This window comes from Typopeltis vanoorti, chromosome 10 (genome assembly GCF_054136105.1).
Source record: "Typopeltis vanoorti isolate ZY-2024b chromosome 10, IOZ_Tvanoo_1.0, whole genome shotgun sequence".
In the NCBI taxonomy this organism is placed as follows: Eukaryota; Metazoa; Arthropoda; class Arachnida; order Uropygi; family Thelyphonidae; genus Typopeltis; species Typopeltis vanoorti.
In genome coordinates this window covers 19,370,248-19,392,303 of record NC_143558.1, presented here as the reverse complement: position 1 = coordinate 19,392,303, position 22,056 = coordinate 19,370,248, and the positions used below count along the sequence as shown (strand labels likewise).

At 35.8% G+C, this 22,056-nt stretch overlaps 1 protein-coding gene across 3 annotated transcripts in view; it reads right to left on the bottom strand.

The window, feature by feature from the left end:
• Window positions 1-13,997: 13,997 nt before the first annotated feature.
• flfl (serine/threonine-protein phosphatase 4 regulatory subunit 3 flfl) overlaps window positions 13,998-22,056 on the bottom strand; it is a 229,579-nt gene continuing 221,520 nt past the window's right edge. For all 3 annotated transcript variants that reach the window (XM_090399682.1, XM_090399684.1, XM_090399683.1), the window contains one exon: window positions 13,998-15,709. In XM_090399682.1, the coding sequence (XP_090255808.1) occupies window positions 15,608-15,709 (102 nt within the window). In that variant the 3' untranslated portion in view covers window positions 13,998-15,607. The remainder of the gene's footprint in view (window positions 15,710-22,056) is intronic.

The following is a 22,056-nucleotide window of genomic DNA, read 5'->3' as shown; positions in this document are numbered from 1 at the left end:
ATCTCAGCTATTAAAACACCATTTTTTGTTTGTTTGTTTGTTTTGATCTGATATATTTTCTTGAATTTAGTGGCGATATATACTCTAACAACGGTCCTGCACAGGAGTTAAGTATACGACGGATATTGTTAATTCTCAGTCGATGTTTGTACGCTCGCCATCGTTAGTGAAGTGCATGGAGCAAATACCAAGAGAGAGAGAGAGAGAATTGAGGAAAGATGTGTTCAATGAATGAAGGTATTTAAATACTGCCGATTTGCTTGACCAGGGGAATGAGAGGATTCACCATTTCTGAGATGAGAACAATCGAAATCATCACGGAACACTATCGCAAATCGTGTGTAAGATGAGACAAATTTTTGAAGTTACTAAAACGCGACCCACGTTTTATAAAGCCATGCTGCCCACTATAGAGTATCGCATCCCTATCCATCCACTGTTGTATTTTACCTTTCACCAACTTTTCCAATACTTTAACAAACACTCCCGTTATATTAATTGCTCTGTAGTTTGCTACCTCTGCCTTGGAGCCATATTTATGCAATGGTACTATCATATCCTCTTTCCACTCCCTTGGAACCCTGTTACAGCTGAGACAGATTGAACAACTTCATCAGAAGCAATGCCAATTCTCTTGCACATTCACAGGTACACGAGTTGATGTGCCATCCAGACCCACTGCTGTTTTCTGTAGCTTTGCTGATGACATTGCTCTCCACTCTTCTTTTCATGTTCAAAACGTTGTAGTCCTTAGGTAACTTGTGCTTCAAGATATTCTTTAATAAATCTCTTGAAGATCTCCTTGCTATTCTCGAGCGAGGTGAAGATAACCTGGTGAATTTGAATGCCATCAAAACGCAGTGCTGTATTATATATCTAGAAAAAAAATTCCCATCTCTCACTCACTTTTAATAATGTTCCTCTCACCAACCAGGACCAATTTTCTCTCCTTTGGTTAACTCTGACATAAAATCTATCCTGGCATCAAAACTTTAGATCCATATCTTCATGCTCCAAAAACTTGGTATTCTTTTCCTTTCCAAAAACATTCAAGACAATTTATAAAGGTGAATTCTGCCCAACCTTAGAATATTGTTCCCACATTTGAGATGGTGCAGCTGAAAATTCCCTAAGAATTCTTGATTGTATATACAGAAGTCAGAAGTTCGCTTAATTGATGACATCTCCCTCCAGTAACTTTCCCATAAACGTTTCGTTCTGCATTGTGTATCGTCTACAAGTATTTTTATGGGCATCGATCCTTTGAATTCATGTACTATATAAAAACAAAACTTCTCCTCCTGCTACCTTCATCCCTATGCCTCTGCTCTTTTCCTCATGACTACAGCCTTCAGGTTTTCTAAAAAAAAACATATTCCTCTCTTCCATCCCTCACTTATCTACGCTATCATGTCAAAGGTCTTGAGACCTCTCGCGTGTGAAACTGATATGTATGCGAGTATAGTGGAGTGGAATCTAGGAGAATGATGGTGAGTAGTGGAGTATACCTCAGGGTTCAGTACTAGGGCCACTAATGTTCAATTTGTATATCAATGACATAGGGAAAGATTTAAGAGGGGATATTCAGTTATTTGTTGATGATGCAAAACTGGAGAGAGAGAGAGCCATAGTTGATAAAGGTGATGTAGATATCCTGTAGAATAACCTAAGTAAATTGACATTATGGGCCAACTATTATGATTATCAATTTAATGTTGCAAAATGTAAGGCTATGCACTTGGATTGCAGGAAATTGATGAAGTTAGGGATTAGGAATAATGATGAACAAAGAATTTAAGTTCCGATGGTTTAAAAAAATAAAATAGTTCAAAGGATTAATTCGATGTTGAAAAACACACTAACAAATAAAGATAACGAAGTTATTATCCCTCTTTATAAGGCTATGATTCGGCCACATCTTGACTATTGCACACAGATATGATCAACTGGGTTTCTTGGGGGCCAGGAGGTGGTTGAAAAAAATTCAAATGAATAACCAAGATGATGATAGATCTCTGGAATACTCCTTATGAAGACAGGTGGAAGGTTTGTAGGTTACAGTTTACTTGATAGGCAGGAAAAACGAGACATGATAGAAACTTTTCAGATATTAAAGTGGTTTGATAAAATTGATGCAAGTGAAAATTTTCAATATATAATAAATAGTCAGAGAGGTAGGACTATCCGTAGAAGTTGTTTAAGAGTGTGGTTAGTATGGGTGTGCAGACCAAAATTTTTGTGTTGAGAGTGAGTGGACTGGACTGCCAGAATTGGTCGAGTTCCCTGATGGTGAATGGATTCAAGGAGAGATATAGCATTTGTATCATGGGTATTTTGACTCTCCCATGATGAGACTCCAGACTAATAATAATGAAGTGGACAGGATGTCAGATAGAAAAAAAAATCAGCTAACGCCAATCATTAATATATTGGAGGACGTGTCTAGGTGACAATACAGAGCCCTGAAGTATTGAGAAATCTGATGAAAGGAAACCATCTACCATAACCTGCAGTGACTGAGCAGAGGGAAAGCTGGCAATCCATTCATAAAAGGAGGGAGGAACACCATTGGATAGTATCTTGGTAAGGAGGCAATGATGCCAGACTCGATCAAATGCCTTGGAATCAACAGCAGTCATTTGAGTTTCTCTGAACTTTTTCATGATTTGCATTCAAAGGTGGGTGAGGTTAGCAAGGTCTGCTGTGAAAAGGGAATTGTGGAATCCATATTAGTGATCACTAAGTAACACTGATGGGTATCCAAGTAGTGAAGCAGTTGGCTATTAACGATCTTTTCCATTATTTTTGGGACATTGAAGTCAAGAGTAATGGGGAGATAGTTTGATGGCTGACTTTTATCTCCCTTTTTTGGGAATAAGATACTTGCTTCCAGAGGAGTATGACAGCTTGAAGCGATGATGCAGGACAGATGTGCGTTTTGAAGTTCAAACTTTTTAGTAAAAGTGGAGGAATGCCACCAGGACCAAGAGGCTTATTGGAATCAAAACTGGTCAACACGAAACGAAATACGAGCTCCTTAGATGTGGGGGTCTGATTCACAATGTATGATCCCACACTGCTGCTCAAACATGCAACTTTTCAGTTTAACTAGGAAGTCTCCTAGACATAGGGGTAGCTGTGATCTTTCATCTTTTTCTCCATTCTTCACTCGAACAATTTTACCAGCTCAACAATTCGAGAGTGACGATGGCGTGAAGGATTATGACAAATGTATTGACCTGGAAGGCGAATATGTTCAGAAATAGCTGAAAGTATGGGTAAACATACGACAATAAAATAATATTGAAGATATCATTTCATTCTTTTACAACCGATAATAAGGAACCTAGGGTATGTAAAATTCTTCCTACAAACATGCTGAAGTGTGACGTCTTGAAGATTTGTAATTAGTAATTGTAATTCTTATCGGCATAAATTCTACGATAACAAGCAAAATGACTCTTCAGCAAACAAGCAATAAAACAAAGAAAAACCACTGCAAATTACATGATGGTACAAATTAAGTGATATTGAATCCAACATTATTTCATAGCCGAATATATAGAAACTAAACGTTTCAGCATATGCAACTCGTATTAAAGATGGAGTAAGCTCCAGATCACTTTCCTTAGTATTTTCCATAATGTAAAGCACATCTCCTAGAGGAGATGTATGATAATTAAGCCTTGGGCTCTCTATTTCAGTAAATACTGATGGTTTATTTATTTTCAGTTACAATCTAGAAATTATTGAACAAAGAATCAAAAAAAAAAAAACTAAACCATACTATACTGACATCAGAGGTCGCGGTAGCTCTCAGATACAATTTACTGTAAAATATCACAAACCTTTATATAAATGTGTTAAACCAAACTGACAGCAAAAAACAGTGCGGAATATCATTCTAACATATGAATGCACAGCTACTCATGACCTCCAAGCTATACACTGAATTGCGTAAGAATATTGATATTAAACATTTCGCATGTATGTCATATCAGCTGCGAGCTCCGCAGGGTTAACCACCTTACCGGCCGTTATGGATCAAATACGCATCTGCATACGCTTCGTATCCATCATATATTTCATTGTTGTAACAATGGTGTTTTAATTTTAATAAGCACTTCGCATCCATGATAACGTGAACGTCTATAGACGTCTTTGCCGGTAGCGTGGTTAAAGGCGCGTTAATCAAAACTCTTGCCGCGTATATCAAGGGATTGCCGCATTTAATTTCACACCGTTAAGCAAGGGTTATCTGTATATTATATTGGTCAAACTGGTAGATGTACTAAAATCTGTATAGATGAATACACACAAATTCCCATGCCACAACTATGGTTACTCTGGTCAAGCTGACCTTGTCTTGGTTATCTTGGTTACCTTGCACAGGATTACATGGAATAAAACTATTATGCTTCATTACAACAAACACAAACTTGACTTTCCTTAGAATCGGAAGCAGTTTAAAAAAATCAGCTAATGTTTTTTTTCCTCTTATATAGGGAATAGGCGAGGCCTTTTAACCCTACTTAGCTTTTGTAGACTGAATGGGCAGTTCAATCTCCACAGGTAGCCAATCAGAGATAACTGGCTCAAGATGATCCCTCATTTTATGTGGGAATCAATGAAGAGACAGGCAAACGTGCTCCCATCTCTTGGTATCTTCCCCCAGCAGGATATGTTACTATCTGAAATAATGTCGGCACTACGGTCGATTTTGTTCTTTACGGGATGAAAAACCCGTTTCCGGGGGAAAAAAACCTACTTATCAGTACCAGAGATCGACTAACTCAGGAATTGGTCGAAGATAGACTTAGAAAAAGTACCCCCCACTCGGCGGCTACACTTGAACTTACGTCTATCTTTGGGTGTCTCAGAATAGAGGATGCAAGTTCCTTCCACTGAGCTGCAAAGGCCATTAAAGAAAAAAAACATCGTATCTTAATAAATATGTTGTATGTGTGTATATATATATATATATATATATATATATAGGTTCTGTTAAACTTCTCAAGAATAGGGAAGCTTTAATTCTTCAGCCTGCTGCCCAGCAATGTTTGGAGGTAATGCCGTGGGGAAAAAAAATGGTGGTTAACTGGAGCAGGTCATTACAATATATAAAGGGAAGAGTGGGAGTAAGTGAAAGGATTGTGGGATTTCAGTACGTTACATAGTTCAAAGCTAAGGAATTGTCCATTATCATGTGCATTCAGTGAGAAAGCTAGCAATCCAGCTGCAGGAGTCACAGAACGGAAATCATAGTGCTTGAGTTAATAAACCATTGTGCCAGACCAAATTGAAAGCCTTGGATATATACAAGTACAACCACTCGAGACTTGCCAAATTTCTCCATGGTACTTATCCAGTGGTGGATGATATACAGTATATACAGGAATACCATGGAGAAATTTGGCAAAATTCCAATTATTGCGCTCCAAAATCGAATTATCGCGGCCGCGAGATGTAGCCCACAAAATATGCAACCAGTTCGAGTCGCCGCTCTCCACTTATCACTCTCTTGTACCGCTTCGTTTTTTCCGACGGCGCCTTTTCACCACTTACCAGTAACTATCCGCTCTTGCCTGAAGTACATGTGGATATTAATTTCTCTTCTTATTTACCCCTACAATGAATGCTAAAAAAAACAAGAATGATTTCATGTCTACAGCTATCAAGAAGAAACGTAGAGTGATCGGCTTAGAAGATAAGTTGCATATGATAAATAAGTATGAAGCAGGCATAACCAAAGCCAAAATTGCAAGAGAGTACGGTCTAAATGAATCAATTGTTAGCCATATTTTAGACCACGCTGCAAACTATAAGCAACTAGGACAAAGTGCATCGACCTCGTCTGTGTCCAAAACTACGAGAAACAGAAGCCATCTTATGATTGAAATGGAAACGCTATTGCCAGTGCGGATAGAAGATTGTAACCAAAAGAGAATTCCTCTTAGTCAAATGACTATAAAAACAAAAGCATTGAATTTGTTTGAAACTTTAAAAAGCGAAAATGATTCAGCATCAGTAGTGGAAGAAACTTTCTCTGCAAGTTCAGGGTGGTTTGATCGGTTCAAAAAGCGATCGAGCATTCATAGTGTTCGTGTACAAGGTGAAATTGCAAGTGCCGATGAAAAAGCAGCAGCTAGTTTTTCCTGGTGAATTGCAACAGATCACTGAAGAAGGAAATTATACCTATGATCAGATATTTAATGCTGACGAAAGAGGCTTATTATGGAAAAAATGCCCACTAAAACATTTTCAGCAAAAAATGAAAAATCACAGCCTGGCTACAAGGTTTCGAAGGAGCGTGTAACACTTTTACTATGTGGCAATGCTTCTGGAGATTACAAGATGAAGCCTCTTTATCGTTCACAAAATCCTCGCCGGTTAAAAGTTTAGATAAAAATTTTCTCCCTGTTCATTGGAGATTCAATAGACAAGCTTGGATGACGAAAACTATTCTTGAGGATTGGTTTAAAAACTGTTTTTGTCCTGAAGCTGAAAGGTACTGCAAGTCATTAAATCTTGTTGATATTAGATAATGTACCTAGCCATCCAACAGCACTGAATGATTTGTGCGAAAATGAAAAGTTATTTATTTACCACCTAATACCACTTCCATCATCCAGCCAATGGATCAAGGTGTAATTGCATCCTTTAAGGCATATTACCTACGAAGAACTTTTTCACAAGCAATAGAAAAGACTGCAGAAAAAGAAGCTATGACTTTGACAGAATTCTGGAAGGCATTCAATATCAAAAATTGCATTGAGAATGTCAAGGAAGCATGGAGTGAAGTAACGTCTTGCAACCTGAGAGCTTTGTGGCAAAAGATTATTCCTCATTGTGCAAATGATTTTAAAGGATTTGAAAATGAAGTAACCCGTGTTATCAATGACATAACTAAGCTTGGCTTCAATCTAGGACTAAAAGAAATTGAAAAAGGTGATGTTCAGGACCTGCTTCAGTCACATGATAAGGAGCTGGATGATGAAGACTTAACCTCGCGAGAGAACGTGTTTACGATGCTCAAACCGATAATGACGAACAAATTGACTTGGCACCGAAGGAATTTACCCTTAAAGACGTTTAGAATTGCTGAAAATGTTGAAGAAAAAAATCTTGAACGGCGATCCTAATCTCGAGCGATCACTGAAAGTTCGTCAGGAATTAGAAAATTCCATCCGTTGCTCCCGAGTTTTATATATACGAATATACGAAGCAAAAATTCCACCAGACAACTCTGCACCAATTTTTATCCAAGAAAGAATAATTGTATGTACTTCTTATATATAAATAAAGATTAAAGAATAATCTTTTTTCTAAATAAACCTTCATTTTTTACTTAACATTTCTTTTTTACTTGATATGTAAAATTTAATTAACAGATTTGAAAAATCCTCCGCAATGATCACCTATTATTTATCCCGATTATCGCGGTTATTGTTACCGCGATAATCGAGGTATTCCTGTATGTGTAATATATATATATATATATAGATGAGCAGATTTCTGTTGTTTGGCATTGGCAGAATCCATAGTGATTGTTCATTACCAGAGTACCTTCAATCAATTGGAGTGTTGATGGTTCTATTACTTTGGAGATAACGTGAGAAAGTTCAGTGGTAAGGAATTATCACCCTTCTTAGGAATGGGTTGTATGTGGGCTAATTTTCAAGGTGTAGGGTAGATACCAATGGAATAAGACAGCATACAATTGGGGGAAATAGTGTATGGACTGGGATTGGTATCATTTAGACAGGACATTTCTGATGGAAAGTCAGACCAAGATATTTAGTGTTTGGAAAGGCGCAGTTACCAAAATCATATTGGAGGAAAAAGTATAATGCCAAGAGATGTTTTTCTGTGGGTGATGATGCAATAGAGCCATCTATTGCACCATCACCCACTGCTATAACATGATGCATTGATTTTCTTGCAGCTGCAATGGAAAGTGGTCTTGATGATAGGCAGTTGCCTCTCTTCATTTGTAGAACCTCAAAGCATCTTTTGGAGAACCAAGGGTTACTTGGGGGAATGGGAAATATATGCTTCCATATTGGTTAGGATTACTTCTGGTGCATTTTCAATGCATATACTTGTGCTGGAAGGCAATTATTCAACCAAGGGAATGAGGCATATTAGTGGCAGAGGTCATCCTATGTAGCAAGCCAGACAACTCTTGGTTGGAATGACTAGGTGGATGTTGCTCATTGGGAGAAGTAATAAGCACACAGATGTGGTGTGCTTATTGAACTGGCTAGTATCAGTGGAAAATGATTTTTCAAGCCACTGATCATGGATCTGTTCTGGTTTAGTTTCAATTGATTTGATCAAAGAAAATTTTGACAGCAACAAGGTGCTGCTCCAGGATTTCAGTGAATTTTCCTAAATTGAAGTTGTATTGAAAGGGGGTACAGCAAACAGAAAAAATGCTGGTTCAGGATCACAAGATGTTTATGTCGATTCAATTTTACATTATCAGACCAGCTGCAAAAAAACTGCAGAGAAGTCCTTTTTTGGTGGCTGTGATGTCTAGTATATGGCTGTTACCTTTGATAGCACTGTTGGATTGTCAGTGCCAGTTGACTGTTCAGAGTGCTCTGTCATCACTAGGCTTCGTTGCCATCATTATTTCCTCTTATTAATAATAAATCAAAATCAATTCTTTTGATATTTATAGAACAACAAATGGAACATCAATTTATATATATATATTTTTTTAAATACCTGAAAAAAACATTGTAACATATGGAGAGAGAGAGAGAAAACACCAGAATTTTTCTTCTGGAATAGCATTATTCTATTAGATTAGAAATTCTGCAATTTTAGTTTTCACAAGTGAGCTTTAAATAGAGTATTAATTTTATAATCATTTTATATTTAAATCTTGAATACAGAACTCATACAAAACACATTTTTTTTTGTTTATGGGCTGTGTAGCTCAGTGGAAGCTGCCACAAGATACACTTAACTTCAAAGAAGGCTTAGAAAAAGTTCCTGCTGACCACAGGAACTTTTTCTAAGCCTTTCTTTGACCAGTTCCCAAGAATTTTGTGCAATACTTCAATCTCTGGAAAAGACAAGTTTTTTTTTTTTCCCTCCTACCAGAAACTCAGGAAAGCAATAACATATCCTATTAGGTACCAAGAGATGGCAGTGCTTGTTTTCCAATCTTTAGCTATGCCTGGCTACTGGTGGTGACTGAAATGCCATCACATTTTGTTTCAAACTCGAAAGTATATATATACATATCGATTTGAAAAGCTTCTGTATCTCAACTGGAAATGGCTTCTGGGAAAGAATCAGAAATTTCTTGTAGGATTGCCAAGCACTTTCCAAATGAAAGCAAATGAGCTTTCTACCTAGAAATTCATTCCAAAAGCAAGGCAAACTAACCAGAGAAAACGTGCAGCTAACAGACATAAATCCCAACACGTTTACATGAAACCGATAAATTTTTGAGTTGTGAAGCATGCAAACCTGGCATACTGAAAAAGCATCTATGCAAATATTGATGCATTAGTGGATTCAAATACTTTAGGAAGCATCAAGTAACTGCCATCACTTATTGACTGGCAAACTGCTACCCCAGTGTGGTTGTGTAACTGAGCAGTTACTGAACATAAATACTAAGGACTTTGAATCTTGTTATTTATGCATTGCTTAGTAATAGTGCAACTTATGGAGATGTTTTTAAAATCCAGTTCAACTCACCAATATAACTTTTTAAAAATTCTTTTGTTAAGAAATGTAGGCTATGAATGTATTTTCTTTTGTGCATATATGTCCAACAGTATATACTGTATATATAAATACTAAATAGTAGGGACTTTGCATCATGGTATTTATACACTGCATAGTAATAATGAATGAATTTATATTTTTAAGAACCAATTTTTTTCCAGTTCAGATTACCAATATAATTTTTTTTTTAAATTCCTTTTGTTCAGTAAGAAATGTGGATTTTTTTATGCATATATGCTCACTAGAACATTCTACAGAATTTTCAAAAGACAAATTTTCCTCAATAATTACAAACTGGAAGGGCAATGTTGGTGATATCTTGGATCAATTTCAGACTCAGAAGGGCAAAAAAAAAAATCTATTTTTGGAAAATTAAAAGAAATTTAAGGTACTTAAACATGGATATTCTGGATCCCTCCCTCACTGGTTTCACACCTTGAGCTACCTAATTAGGAGTATCCATATGATTGAAAATAAGATGTTTTGAAAAAAGCTGGCCAAAGTTAAGGTTATCAATTTGCGAAGGACAAACGCATGGAAGTACTGAAAGTGCGAGTATTTTCTAAACGAACATTATGGGGTAATAAAACTGCAAAATAATAAAAGACAACAATCACAGTGCAGATTAAGTGTTAATTTCTGGTAAAAAAATTAAACGTATAATCTGGAATGCACCAAGCACTGAAACTTAAAACATTCCACATTTATTTTATCAACCTGCACAAAATATATGCATAAAAGAAGATAATTCAATTTTTTAAAATCTCTACACTATTAGAGATAATGTAAATCCCATCCATGAAAGGCTATAAACTTATAGTACTTCAATGCCATGGGTAGGTCAAGAGTGAGATAATCTGGAAATCGCTGCTTAATGTTGGTCTGAAGTGGCTTGAAAAAGTTCCATGTTTAGTTTCTAGAGAAGATTCACATTCATTCATGATATTGGTGGCATTATCCTTTTCAAGATAGGGATGTAACCAGACAATTAAAATGAATAAAGAATGCAGAAGCCTACGTATCACAGGCATTATCAGTACACATATCTGCTACCGAATTAGAAACCTTTATGTAGATGTAAACGTCACTTATGCATCATATATGCAAAATACTTGGTCACCATGTTTCCTAAGCAGCTATTTAATAATGCTGCTGGTCAGCAATCATCAATAGTTGATCACAATGGGAAAAACAATGGATCATTCTCAGTTTGATAAAAAAAAAAAAAGTGATAAATTAAAAGATTGTGGGTGACCATTTGGCTGGAGCCATGATTTTGTCAACATCAGAGCTGACTGGGTTCTCAAAAAGTGAGATACCCCAGGTGTTTAATCAGTGGAAAAATAGCCCACATTGCTTATCTAAGAGGTGTAACTGGTCCTTAAATGGTTAGGAATGAGATTGCCATCATCTGAGAAGGCTTGTACAGACAAACAGAACTTTCTGTGGGTAGCAATCGACAAAAGCATTTAATGAAGGCGGTTTTTCTGACTCATATCTCACTAAATTATACATACACAGAGAATTGAAGAGGATCAGTATTGGTAGTCATATGCCTATAGTTGGTGTCAAAAATACTATGAATGGACACTAGGAGGACTGGAAAAAAGTCATGTGGTGCAACGAGTCACGGTACACCTTGTGTACTAACGGTAGGCAGGAGACCCATGAAGCAATGAACCAAGCATACCTTGTAAACAAAACTGAAGGTTCGAAAGTTGTTGTCATGTTATGGAACATGTTCTGTTGGTATGGAACAGGTCCCCTGATATTGCTGGAAGGTTGGGTGCCCTCCAAGGAATATCTGAACATCGTTGCTGACCAAGTTCATCCTGCAAGGCAATGCTACTGTACATCATACAAGAATTGTTCAGCGAGCATGACAGTGACTTCTGTGGTCACCACAAAGCCTGGATCTGAACCCCACTGAGAACACATGGGACAGGTTAAAAAAATAGATCCAGAAGTCCTCTTCTTCTGTCAAATTTGAGTCAATTAAGAGGATGTCTAGTGAACACCTAGTATATTGTGGATGTAGATGCAATAAAGATCTAATTCAATGTCCAGTAATCAGTGAAGTGTCACAACAGCTTTAAAAGGGAAACAAATGGTCAACAAATTCCTAGAGTTAAAAAAAACTAGGACAGATTAGTAGATCGAAGTAGTAATATTTTCCATAGGGAGAGATAAACATAGGCCATCAGCCATGTTCAAGTTTCAGATGATATGCTTCACAGCTTTATAAAGCCGTGGGAACAGAATTTTTATGTTCTTCCATGGAAGCCTATATTAGTGGATATGGCATGTTTCACAAAGTATAATGAACCTCAACAATCTGGTTTTGCAGAACATGCCTTCTCTATTAATCGCAGTCCCATGGAAGAATAAAAATTCTTCATAGAAAAAGCTAATAGCCTATGTTTATCTCACTTATGAGGAAAAAAAACTTTAATCTGCTAACCCTCCCTACTTTGTTTTTACCTTTAAGAATTTATTGACTATCGGTTACTTTATTAAGCTGTTATGATGCCTTGTTGAATTATTTTTTCTGTTAAGTTGTATGTTCCACTTTTGTACTGACAAAAGCATCTTTCCTTCTTGATTTATGTTTACACATAGAACTACACTTCGCTATGCAGATGAAAGCAATCAAACATAACCAAAAGACTTGAAAATCAAACATAAGCATAAAACTCTTTATTGGTAGAATTTTTGCAAGTCCTCCCTCCTCCTCCTTCCTTTATTCATTTTAATTGATGGGATTTGAACCCATAGTCTGTTAACTGGATAGAAGAAATGATATCTATTTGGTCAACCAGGCTGGCAACATGTAATATTAGAAAGTCTCCAGGAGTTCAAAACCCAGACCGTCCCACTGATGATAATGATCAACTGTGGAACATCCACAGCAAATGCTAGAGAACTAGCATTGAAGAACAACAATTGAAGAATTTAATACCACTTTTAGATTGCTACTTGCTTTGACATTTGTCCGTCCTCCACAAAAGACCTTAGATGGTGCATTGCTGGCACCAGATTTGACAAGCAATGTATCACTTCCAAAAAATTATAATTGATGACTCTTGTGAAGATACTTAGAAAAGATGGGAAGATTGATATCACTGTTGTCAACCATCACATTTGCCAGAAATTTTCTTGACTTTGGCATTGCTTGCCAAAAGCCACCAATTCTTTAGAAGTGTGATATATTGCCAGCCTATTTGGCTGAGTGGTTAGTGTATCCACTCTCCAACCAATAGCCAGTGAGTTTAAATCCTGCCATGGATATTGATGGTTCTCAGTGTCCTTAGGTGAGAGATGCATTGCCTGGCATTAGATCACCATCCCATTTACTGTAGGTCTGAGGTAGTTCGAAAAGTTCCATGTTTGGTCTCTAGAGTAGGGTTTTTGCACTACGTAAAAAATAAAAATATTCTTAGCCTTTCCACATTAATGTATTATAGGTTTGTTTTTATATATATATATCTTGTGGATGAGGAGTCACTTAAAAAAATAATAAGCACAAACATGAAATATGAATGTCACGTGTTTATGCGATCATAAGGAAATACATCGGAATTAATGCAATGTAAGAGGATAAGAATATTCACTTGTCTTGTATCACTGTTTTCAATGAAATTTCTAAGTATTGAACATGTATGAAAATAGTAATATCAGATTAAAATGCAAAAAGTACTCAAATTTTTAAGTGGAATTTTACCAAGATGCAAATAAAAATGTATGTACAGGTGAACCATACCAACAAAAATAAATATCCAATGAAATAAAATAATGGCATTATAAATGTTCAGAAAAAAAAAAAAACTAAGTTTATCATGAATATATTTGATTCCCCCCCCCCCTGTTGTTGTTAAAATACACCCGATACTCTCCCCTACCAACCATGACAATCCACAAATATCAAAACTGATATTCAGCTCTATATCTTTACAATGCTTATTGTAACCAAGTGGAAACATAAACGTAATGCTTAAAGGTGTATATGCATTCCACCTATCATTTTGGATAAACAAGCAGATTCCTTGAAGATATCACAGGGAATTAAAAATACAAAACAGGTTCTCTTAACTTGAATATAGAAAATCAATAAATTAATATTATGTAAACAACAGTATGTTAGCTTTCAAGGTTTTATTATATTGTGCTTTACTATTGACATCTCGTTTATATTTTGTCTTATAAAATCATGACAATAGTGGAAGAACAAACAACAGTACAACATCAAGAATAATGACGCATGGCACTGTTGTGTCACACATTTATGTCACAGTCTACCTGTTACATTAGTCAAACAACCAGTTTTATTTTAATAAAAAGAACAACACCATGGATAATATTCTACATACACAAATAACCCTATGCCTGAACGTGACAATACATTCTAAGAGCATTGGGACTATGAATTTGCTTTTAGGCAATATTTTCACTTTACAAAACCTGACATGATCATTTATGAAGGGTTTCATATTTATGATCATTTGAAATGTTAAAAGTGACAATTTTTTCTTTTCTTTTTTCTTATTGAGTGGGTTGAAGATAATGAATATGGAAACCAGTGAGTTAAATGATTTAAGAATCTCTGGGTCTGGTTCTACAAAGGGATCAAAGCCTTTCTTTACAATCTCCTTGGCGAGCTCCACTGATCTGTTCTTATGACTACATACACATGTGCATACAAAAGATTGGCAACAGAATCATTTTTCTGCCCTGTTGAAGAGTGAAGATTTATAGTCAGTAGGGTAGTGTATAAAAATAATATCTTGCTGAGTTTTATAGATAGCGTAAGATTTCCCTGCAAATGTGTACAAGACATGGCTAATAAATTTTAGTTATGAGAGGTAGCACTTTCCCACCTCATATTTTGCTCATTTTCACATCCACATTCACATGCACACATACATAAAATGCATGCATGCATACATGCAAACATACATACATACATAATACATACATACATAAGGATAAAAGAAAAATATGTAGAACAAATTTTCATTTTTTTACAATGGTATACAGAAAATTCCTCACTCTGCACATTCTGAAGTCCCAGCTCTTTCTTCCTTCCCTCTATACAATGGAAAGGGTGACATTGCACTGAAATCTCTTAGCACAACAAAATTTTAATTTTAGAATATGCAATGAAGAATCTATCCTACAGTGATCAGTCCTCATCCTATATCTTCAAATAAGAAGGTTGAAGTGAAGAAATAAAATAAAATTGTGTGATTATGTATGTGTGTGTCCACAGACGTAGGCAGACTTCAATGCAGCTATTAACAGCTACTAAAGTGTAATATGGATAACATGAGCTTCCTTGCAGGATGCATACCACGGTGTTAAAATTAATTTCCTTACATAGTTCATGAAAACCCAGGATGTTAATTCCGTGCACACAAATAATACTGCTTGTCAGAATGATAGTCACCTTTCTGACATGCTCGAGATCAGTAAAATAAATGAAACACATTAGGAACAAAGTTTCTGGGTCCCCCAACTATACACATTTCATGTGTATGGCAAATGCAGAAAGTTCTTCCCTTGTTGAACCAGCACCTGAGTAAAAAAATGGTGATCATAGTTTCAAGTTTGTATTATACAAACAGTCTTGTGATGAACTAGGTGTCACCACAAAATTGCCTTTGGCCCCACTAATTTCATTTACAGGAGACCACTAAATCAGGCACAAGCTGGCAGATGGCACACACACGCAACAGGTGCCTTATCAAGGGACAGCCATTACTGGGTATGACATGTTGCAACGTCTTCAGCTTCATTAGATACTCCATACCATTAGGCTGTACCACAGTGTTCACCATGTAAATGGCCACAATTTACAATGCTATGAAGTTAACCGTGGGCGTTTGGAAGCAGGCAGACTGGATGTGTCATCCTCTTCTTCCTCTTCCTCTGAATCTTCATCAGGATAATCTACTAGACCACCCTACAAAAATTAAAAAACAAATTAGTATAAATATTTACACAATAATTATGACATTTAAAGTTGCAGATTTTTAAATCAAATGGCAAAATGCACTTAGAACAAAAGTAGTTCACATTATATTACACATTGAAATAGTTTTTACTTAATATTTAGATACAGATAAATAATAAAAGTTACACTAATGGATATTTCATTAATTTTCCCAATTAATGCTAATATTATGTATTTGCAACTTTTTTACTATAGCAAATTTATTGCTAGAATGAATTTCCTTTAGAACAGCATTATGCTTATAGGACTTTGGTTGAGACTTTTCAAACTGTTTATTATAGTGAGTGAGTTGTGTTATAATGGATTTGATATACATACATTATTTATAAATAGTTCTTTAAAACATAATGGGATACATATATAGATGACTCTGATTGTATCAGACTTGCTGGGACTTAGGAATAGTTTGTTATAGTAAATTATTTTACTATAACATTGTACCTTTGAGACTTTGGTGGAACTTTTTGGTAGATTAGAAGAAAAAACACACGTATAAACCACAGTGAAAATTATTTAATTGTAAATATTTCATCCTAAGTATCTTAGGACATCATCAGTACAGTATTTAAACATAAATTAGGAATAACATACAGTTAGGGCGCATGATTACAATAGAATCTCATGAAAACGTGCTAAAGTAGTACAAAAAAAAAAAAAAAAAAAAAAAAAAAAAACGTTAATTATTTAACACAGTTTTGTATGATAATTTCCCATACTTTAGGAATAGTAAGAACGTCGTTGCGGTTTAGGTTTGGTCTGTGTAGTAGGGCTTCAGAACTTTCTTTGTATAAACGTTCATGTTTAAATATAGATCTATGTAAAAGTTTAGCCTTTTCCCAATGGATCCTATGGTTTGGATTTTCAATTCCGTGTTGAGAGAGGCCAGATTTCTGCGGTTTAAGAAGACGAATGTGGTCTTGATGTTCCGAGATGCGTTTCTGAACAGACCTACCTGTCTGCCCAAAGTAAGATAATTTGCATGAGCATGGAATCTCATAAACACCAGGTAACATCAAGGGTGAGAATTTGTCCTTAGGAGAAGGTAATAAGTTGTAAATTTGGTTGATAGGTTTGTAAGTAGTGGCAAAATTGTATTTCTTCATAATTTTAGAAAGACGTTCTGAGATGCCTTTAACGTAAGGTATGGGAATCCTATGCACTTCTTCCTGTCTGGTTTGATGTATGCAGAAGTGACTGATGATTTTTTGAGTTGTTTTGGGATTATATCCATTTAGGATGGCTGTATTTTTGATAACTTCTAATTCCTGGTTTAAAGATTCTTCAGAGGAGCAGAATTTGTGTGCTCTGGAAACTAGTGATTTAATAATGCCAGATTTCTGAGATGGATGATGAGCAGAAGAATTGTGAATGTAGCGACCTGAGAATGTAGGCTTGCGAAAGACGGAAGTGGCGATGGAACCGTCTGCTTTTCTTTTGATGTGTAAATCCAAAAAAGAGATACCCTGTGGAGATTCTTTTTCTAACGTAAAGTTGATGCGATGATGAAGGAGGTTAATTTTATCTAGAAACAGTTGTAATTCAGGTTCGGGATGATTCCATACTGCAAATACGTCATCGACATATCTTAGCCAAATTTTTGGTTTGGGTTCAAAAGTGAATATTTTTTCCTCAAGGTGTTCTAGAAACAAATTTGCTAGGTTTGGTGATAAAGGAGATCCCATTGCTGTTCCTTCCTCTTGCTTGTAAATTTGACCTTTCCAGGTGAAGTAACCTGATGCAATAACAAACTTGAACAATTCAACTATATCAGACGGAAATTTTTGAGTTAGTAATTCTATTGTTTCTTTATGGGGAATGTTAGTGAAGAGGGAGACAATGTCGAAGCTGATTAACAAGTCAGTTTTTGATAGTTGAATGTCTTTAATTTTTGTGTGAAATTCAGTAGAATTTTTGATTGAAGAGACTGAGTGGCCTATGTGAGGGCGGAGAAGGTTAGATAAGAATCTTGATAACTTGTACGTTGGACAGCCGATACAGTCTACAACAGGTCTAAGTGGAACATTAGTTTTATGTAGCTTAGGTAAGCCATAAATTCTAGGAGGTCTTGCATGGTATGTCTTAAGTTTTTTTGATTGTTTCTTCATCTAAGGAGGAAGTTTCATTAAGTAGCTTATTTAATTTTCTGAGTTGACGATTCGTAGGATCAAAATCCAATTTGGAGTAAGTATTATGATCTCGAAGAAGTAAATTAATTTTTCGGTCATATGAATTGGTATATCAAGAACCACAGTGGTATTTCAAGGCATCTCAGAACGTCTTTCTAAAATTATGAAGAAATACAATTTTGCCACTACTTACAAACCTATCAACCAAATTTACAACTTATTACCTTCTCCTAAGGACAAATTCTCACCCTTGATGTTACCTGGTGTTTATGAGATTCCATGCTCATGCAAATTATCTTACTTTGGACAGACAGGTAGGTCTGTTCAGAAACGCATCTCGGAACATCAAGACCACATTCGTCTTCTTAAACCGCAGAAATCTGGCCTCTCTCAACACGGAATTGAAAATCCAAACCATAGGATCCATTGGGAAAAGGCTAAACTTTTACATAGATCTATATTTAAACATGAACGTTTATACAAAGAAAGTTCTGAAGCCCTACTACACAGACCAAACCTAAACCACAACGACGTTCTTACTATTCCTAAAGTATGGGAAATTATCATACAAAACTGTTAAATAATTAATGTTTTTTTTTTTTTTTGTACTACTTTAGCACGTTATGCACGTTTTTCATGAGATTCTATTGTAATCATGCGCCCTAACTGTATGTTATTCCTAATTTATGTTTAAATACTGTACTGATGATGTCCTAAGATACTTAGGATGAAATATTTACAATTAAATAATTTTCACTGTGGTTTATACGTGTGTTTTTTCTTCTAATTATGAACGCACCACAGGTTTCGTTATTTAAAAAAGTTTTTGGTAGATTGATGCAATGGGTGAACTTGATATAACTGTTTATTATAGTGAAAGTCAAATTAATAATAAAATTAGTTTAATCTCCATCAAAAGTAGATGGAAATTAAACAATTATTCAATTTATCCAAAATATGCCTCTGAAATACATAATCTGCAAAATAAACTGCTTCCTTACTTTTAATGCACATGAACCAGTTTAGTCCTAGAATTAAATTTCTTCTTTAAAATAGCAAAATAACCATGTTTACTTTTTCCATATATTTCAGCCAAAGAGGCTTCCAGGTAGCTTACTTTTTTTACTCAGTCTATAAGAAACATCAGGCACTAAAAATACCACACTTTAAAATATAGCACTGTAAAAACAATAACCAAAGCTACTGAAGTCAAAAATACAATACTGGACCTCATATTAAACATCAGCAAACTGGTATAATTCTACTAGAATGAAAAGATTAACACCCCTCACAAATTAAAAGAGAATCAAGAGATCTCCAAAACTGAATATCAGCCCCCTGTATTAGATGTTTCATTACAAACTGTATTTATCATTTAAAAATCCCACATAAATGGGGTTGGTTGCAATGCTAGATCAGTGGGAGAGACTCCACGTCTCATAAGAAATGGAAAGGACTTAGTGGAGGTTCTGACCCAATGTCCAATCCTCAGCTACCATGGTGTAATCGATTACTAGGTATAACCAGCCAGATATTGAACCAACTAAGATGGGCTGGTAGTTTATGACTCAAAAATTTATATTCTATTTAGCTTAAATCATGCACAAAGATGATACAACATAATCAAATGTTAAGCTTGCCGGGGAGTTATCCGGTTAAACAAAGTCCCTAATGTTTTTACCATAATCATCAGTAGAAAAGAGGGTAAAGCTAGTAGAGGAATTACAGACGTACCATGTTGATATAACTGGTGTTAACATGACAAAAAATATGGTGAGAAGTAGTCATTATGAAAAGGAATGAATAGCTAAATTATTAACACTAAAAATGAAGATGTTTGAATTATAGGCAATTTCTAGTAGAGTGATGCAGACAGATTTAAAGGGAAAAATAAAAAAAACATAAGATTTACTTGTACTATGATACCAAACAGGGTCCGCGCGGTTAGCCTAGTGGCTATGCACTTCGCAACCATATTCCTGGGGAAGGAGTGTCCTAGGTTCGATTCCCGTCGGTGACGTGAGGAGCTGAAGGATCTTCCTCAGCCATAGCCAAGTTAGCCAGTCTTGGGCGTGAACAGCAGGGTTTTTCCCCCAGTTTATTCTGGGGTTTTTCATCCCGCAAAGCAGGCAAACTGGCCTTGAGAACTCAACACTACAGGCCATAGGATACACCGGGGCATAGGGCTGACCACCTTATCCTGTAAACGGAGTGAGGTCCGATGATCAATGGACCCTCGACGCCGCAAGGTAAAAGAGGGTATAAGGAAGATGAGATGAGAAGATGATACCAAAGAAGGTTCTAGTAGAGTAGAGGAATTACAGAAGTACCATGTTAATATAACTGGTGTTAACAAGGCAAAAAATGGGGTGAAAGTAGTGATTAGGGAAAGGAAGGAAGAGCAATGGTATTCAACACTAAACGTGAAGATGTTTGAATGTTAGGCAATTTCCAGTAGAACGATGCAGATAGATTAAAAACTCTATGAGATTTACACTTGTACTATGATACCAAAGAAGGTTCTAGTAGAGAAGAAACAGAGGAAATCCGAGAGGCTCATTCTTGTTGTACACTTAAACATACAGAGCAGGAAATTAACCTTGACATATATAGACACAATGGGAAAATTTGGACAAAAGGGCAAAATAATGGTAATTATCTATTTATAGGTATTTCTTAGTTCAAAGGGTTAGCTTGGTGATTCATTTAATATATACAGTGGAATCTCGGTTGTCGAACATAATTCATTCCTGAAGGCTGTTCGGGAACCGATTTGTTCGAAAACTGAAATCATTTTCCCATAAGAATTAATGTAAAATGGATTAATCCATTCCCGAACTCCAGATGATTGCTTATTTAAACCTTTCAAACAGTACTTCAAGTATAAAATCGTATACAAAATCAATGAAAATGTATAAAATCTTACACAAAAAGAATAAACACAATGAATAGATAAAATAGACGAAAATTTAACTTCACTTTAACTATACGGAGGAGAGTTGTAATTTACAGAAAAACAACAAAACACAAAGAAAATCAAGAAAACGCACTGCAAATTCAAGCAGGTGTTCACACTGAGCAGATGCTGCTGCGTAACTGATGCCCTCCAGCCTAACATCTCAGCCCGCAGTTCTCAGTTTGTCTGTTCGGGAACCAATTTGTTCGAGATCAGAGTCGTTAGACAACCGAGGTTCCACTGTATATCAACAAGCAGCCAAATTTCAAAAAAGAGTCCAGAATTAGATTGATGTTGTCATAATCTTTGCTTAAAATCAACTAAAGAATCAGTCCTCAAATTTCTGTTTGGTTCTGCCATTATTCCACCTGAGCATCTTGTACATCATCATCATCAAATTCCTGCATGTACCCTTAAGGGGTGTACAGGATATGATAGTACTACATGAAAAAATCACATCATTACTAACTTCCTATCTACAATTTTCTTCCAAATCAGTCTGTTACTTGTCAAGAATCCAACATTATCAGATCTTATATTTCTATCGTCTAATGCAATTTGTACCGTATCAATCCACCTATATCTTGGTCTTCCTCTGGGTCGTTTTCCTATCAACCTGGCAGAGAACACTTGTTTTGCTAATCTTTTCTCTCTCATTCTATTTAAGTGACCATACCACCTGAGATTAGCTCTGCTAACGCATTCCTGGATGCCGACAATGTCAAGTTTTTTCCTAATATCCTCGTTTTTAATATGATATTGCCATTGATGATACCTCTAATCTTTCTCAGGACTCTCATATCTGCGGTCTCTAGTCTTTGGTCAAGTGTTTTACTTCTGATCCAGTTCTCAGATCTATAAGTTAAAACTTGTTTGAACACTGTCTTGTATACAGCTAATTTAGTGTTCCGACTAATTTCTCTCTTATTCCATAAGAATTTATTCAATTGACTTCCCACCATACCAGCTTTGCTGATTCTGTTGTCTATTTCTATATTTAGTTTACCATCTTCACTAAAAATTGTGCCTAAGTAGCTGAAATGTTTTACTTGTTCCACAGGTTCTCCATTCACAATACAGTTGATATTTTCAATGATACTGCCTATTTTCATTGTCTTTTTCTTGCTGACCTTCATACCATATCTATTACAACAGTTATTCAATTTAGTCATAGAATTTTGCAGACTTGTAGCAAATTTATTTAGAAGTATAAC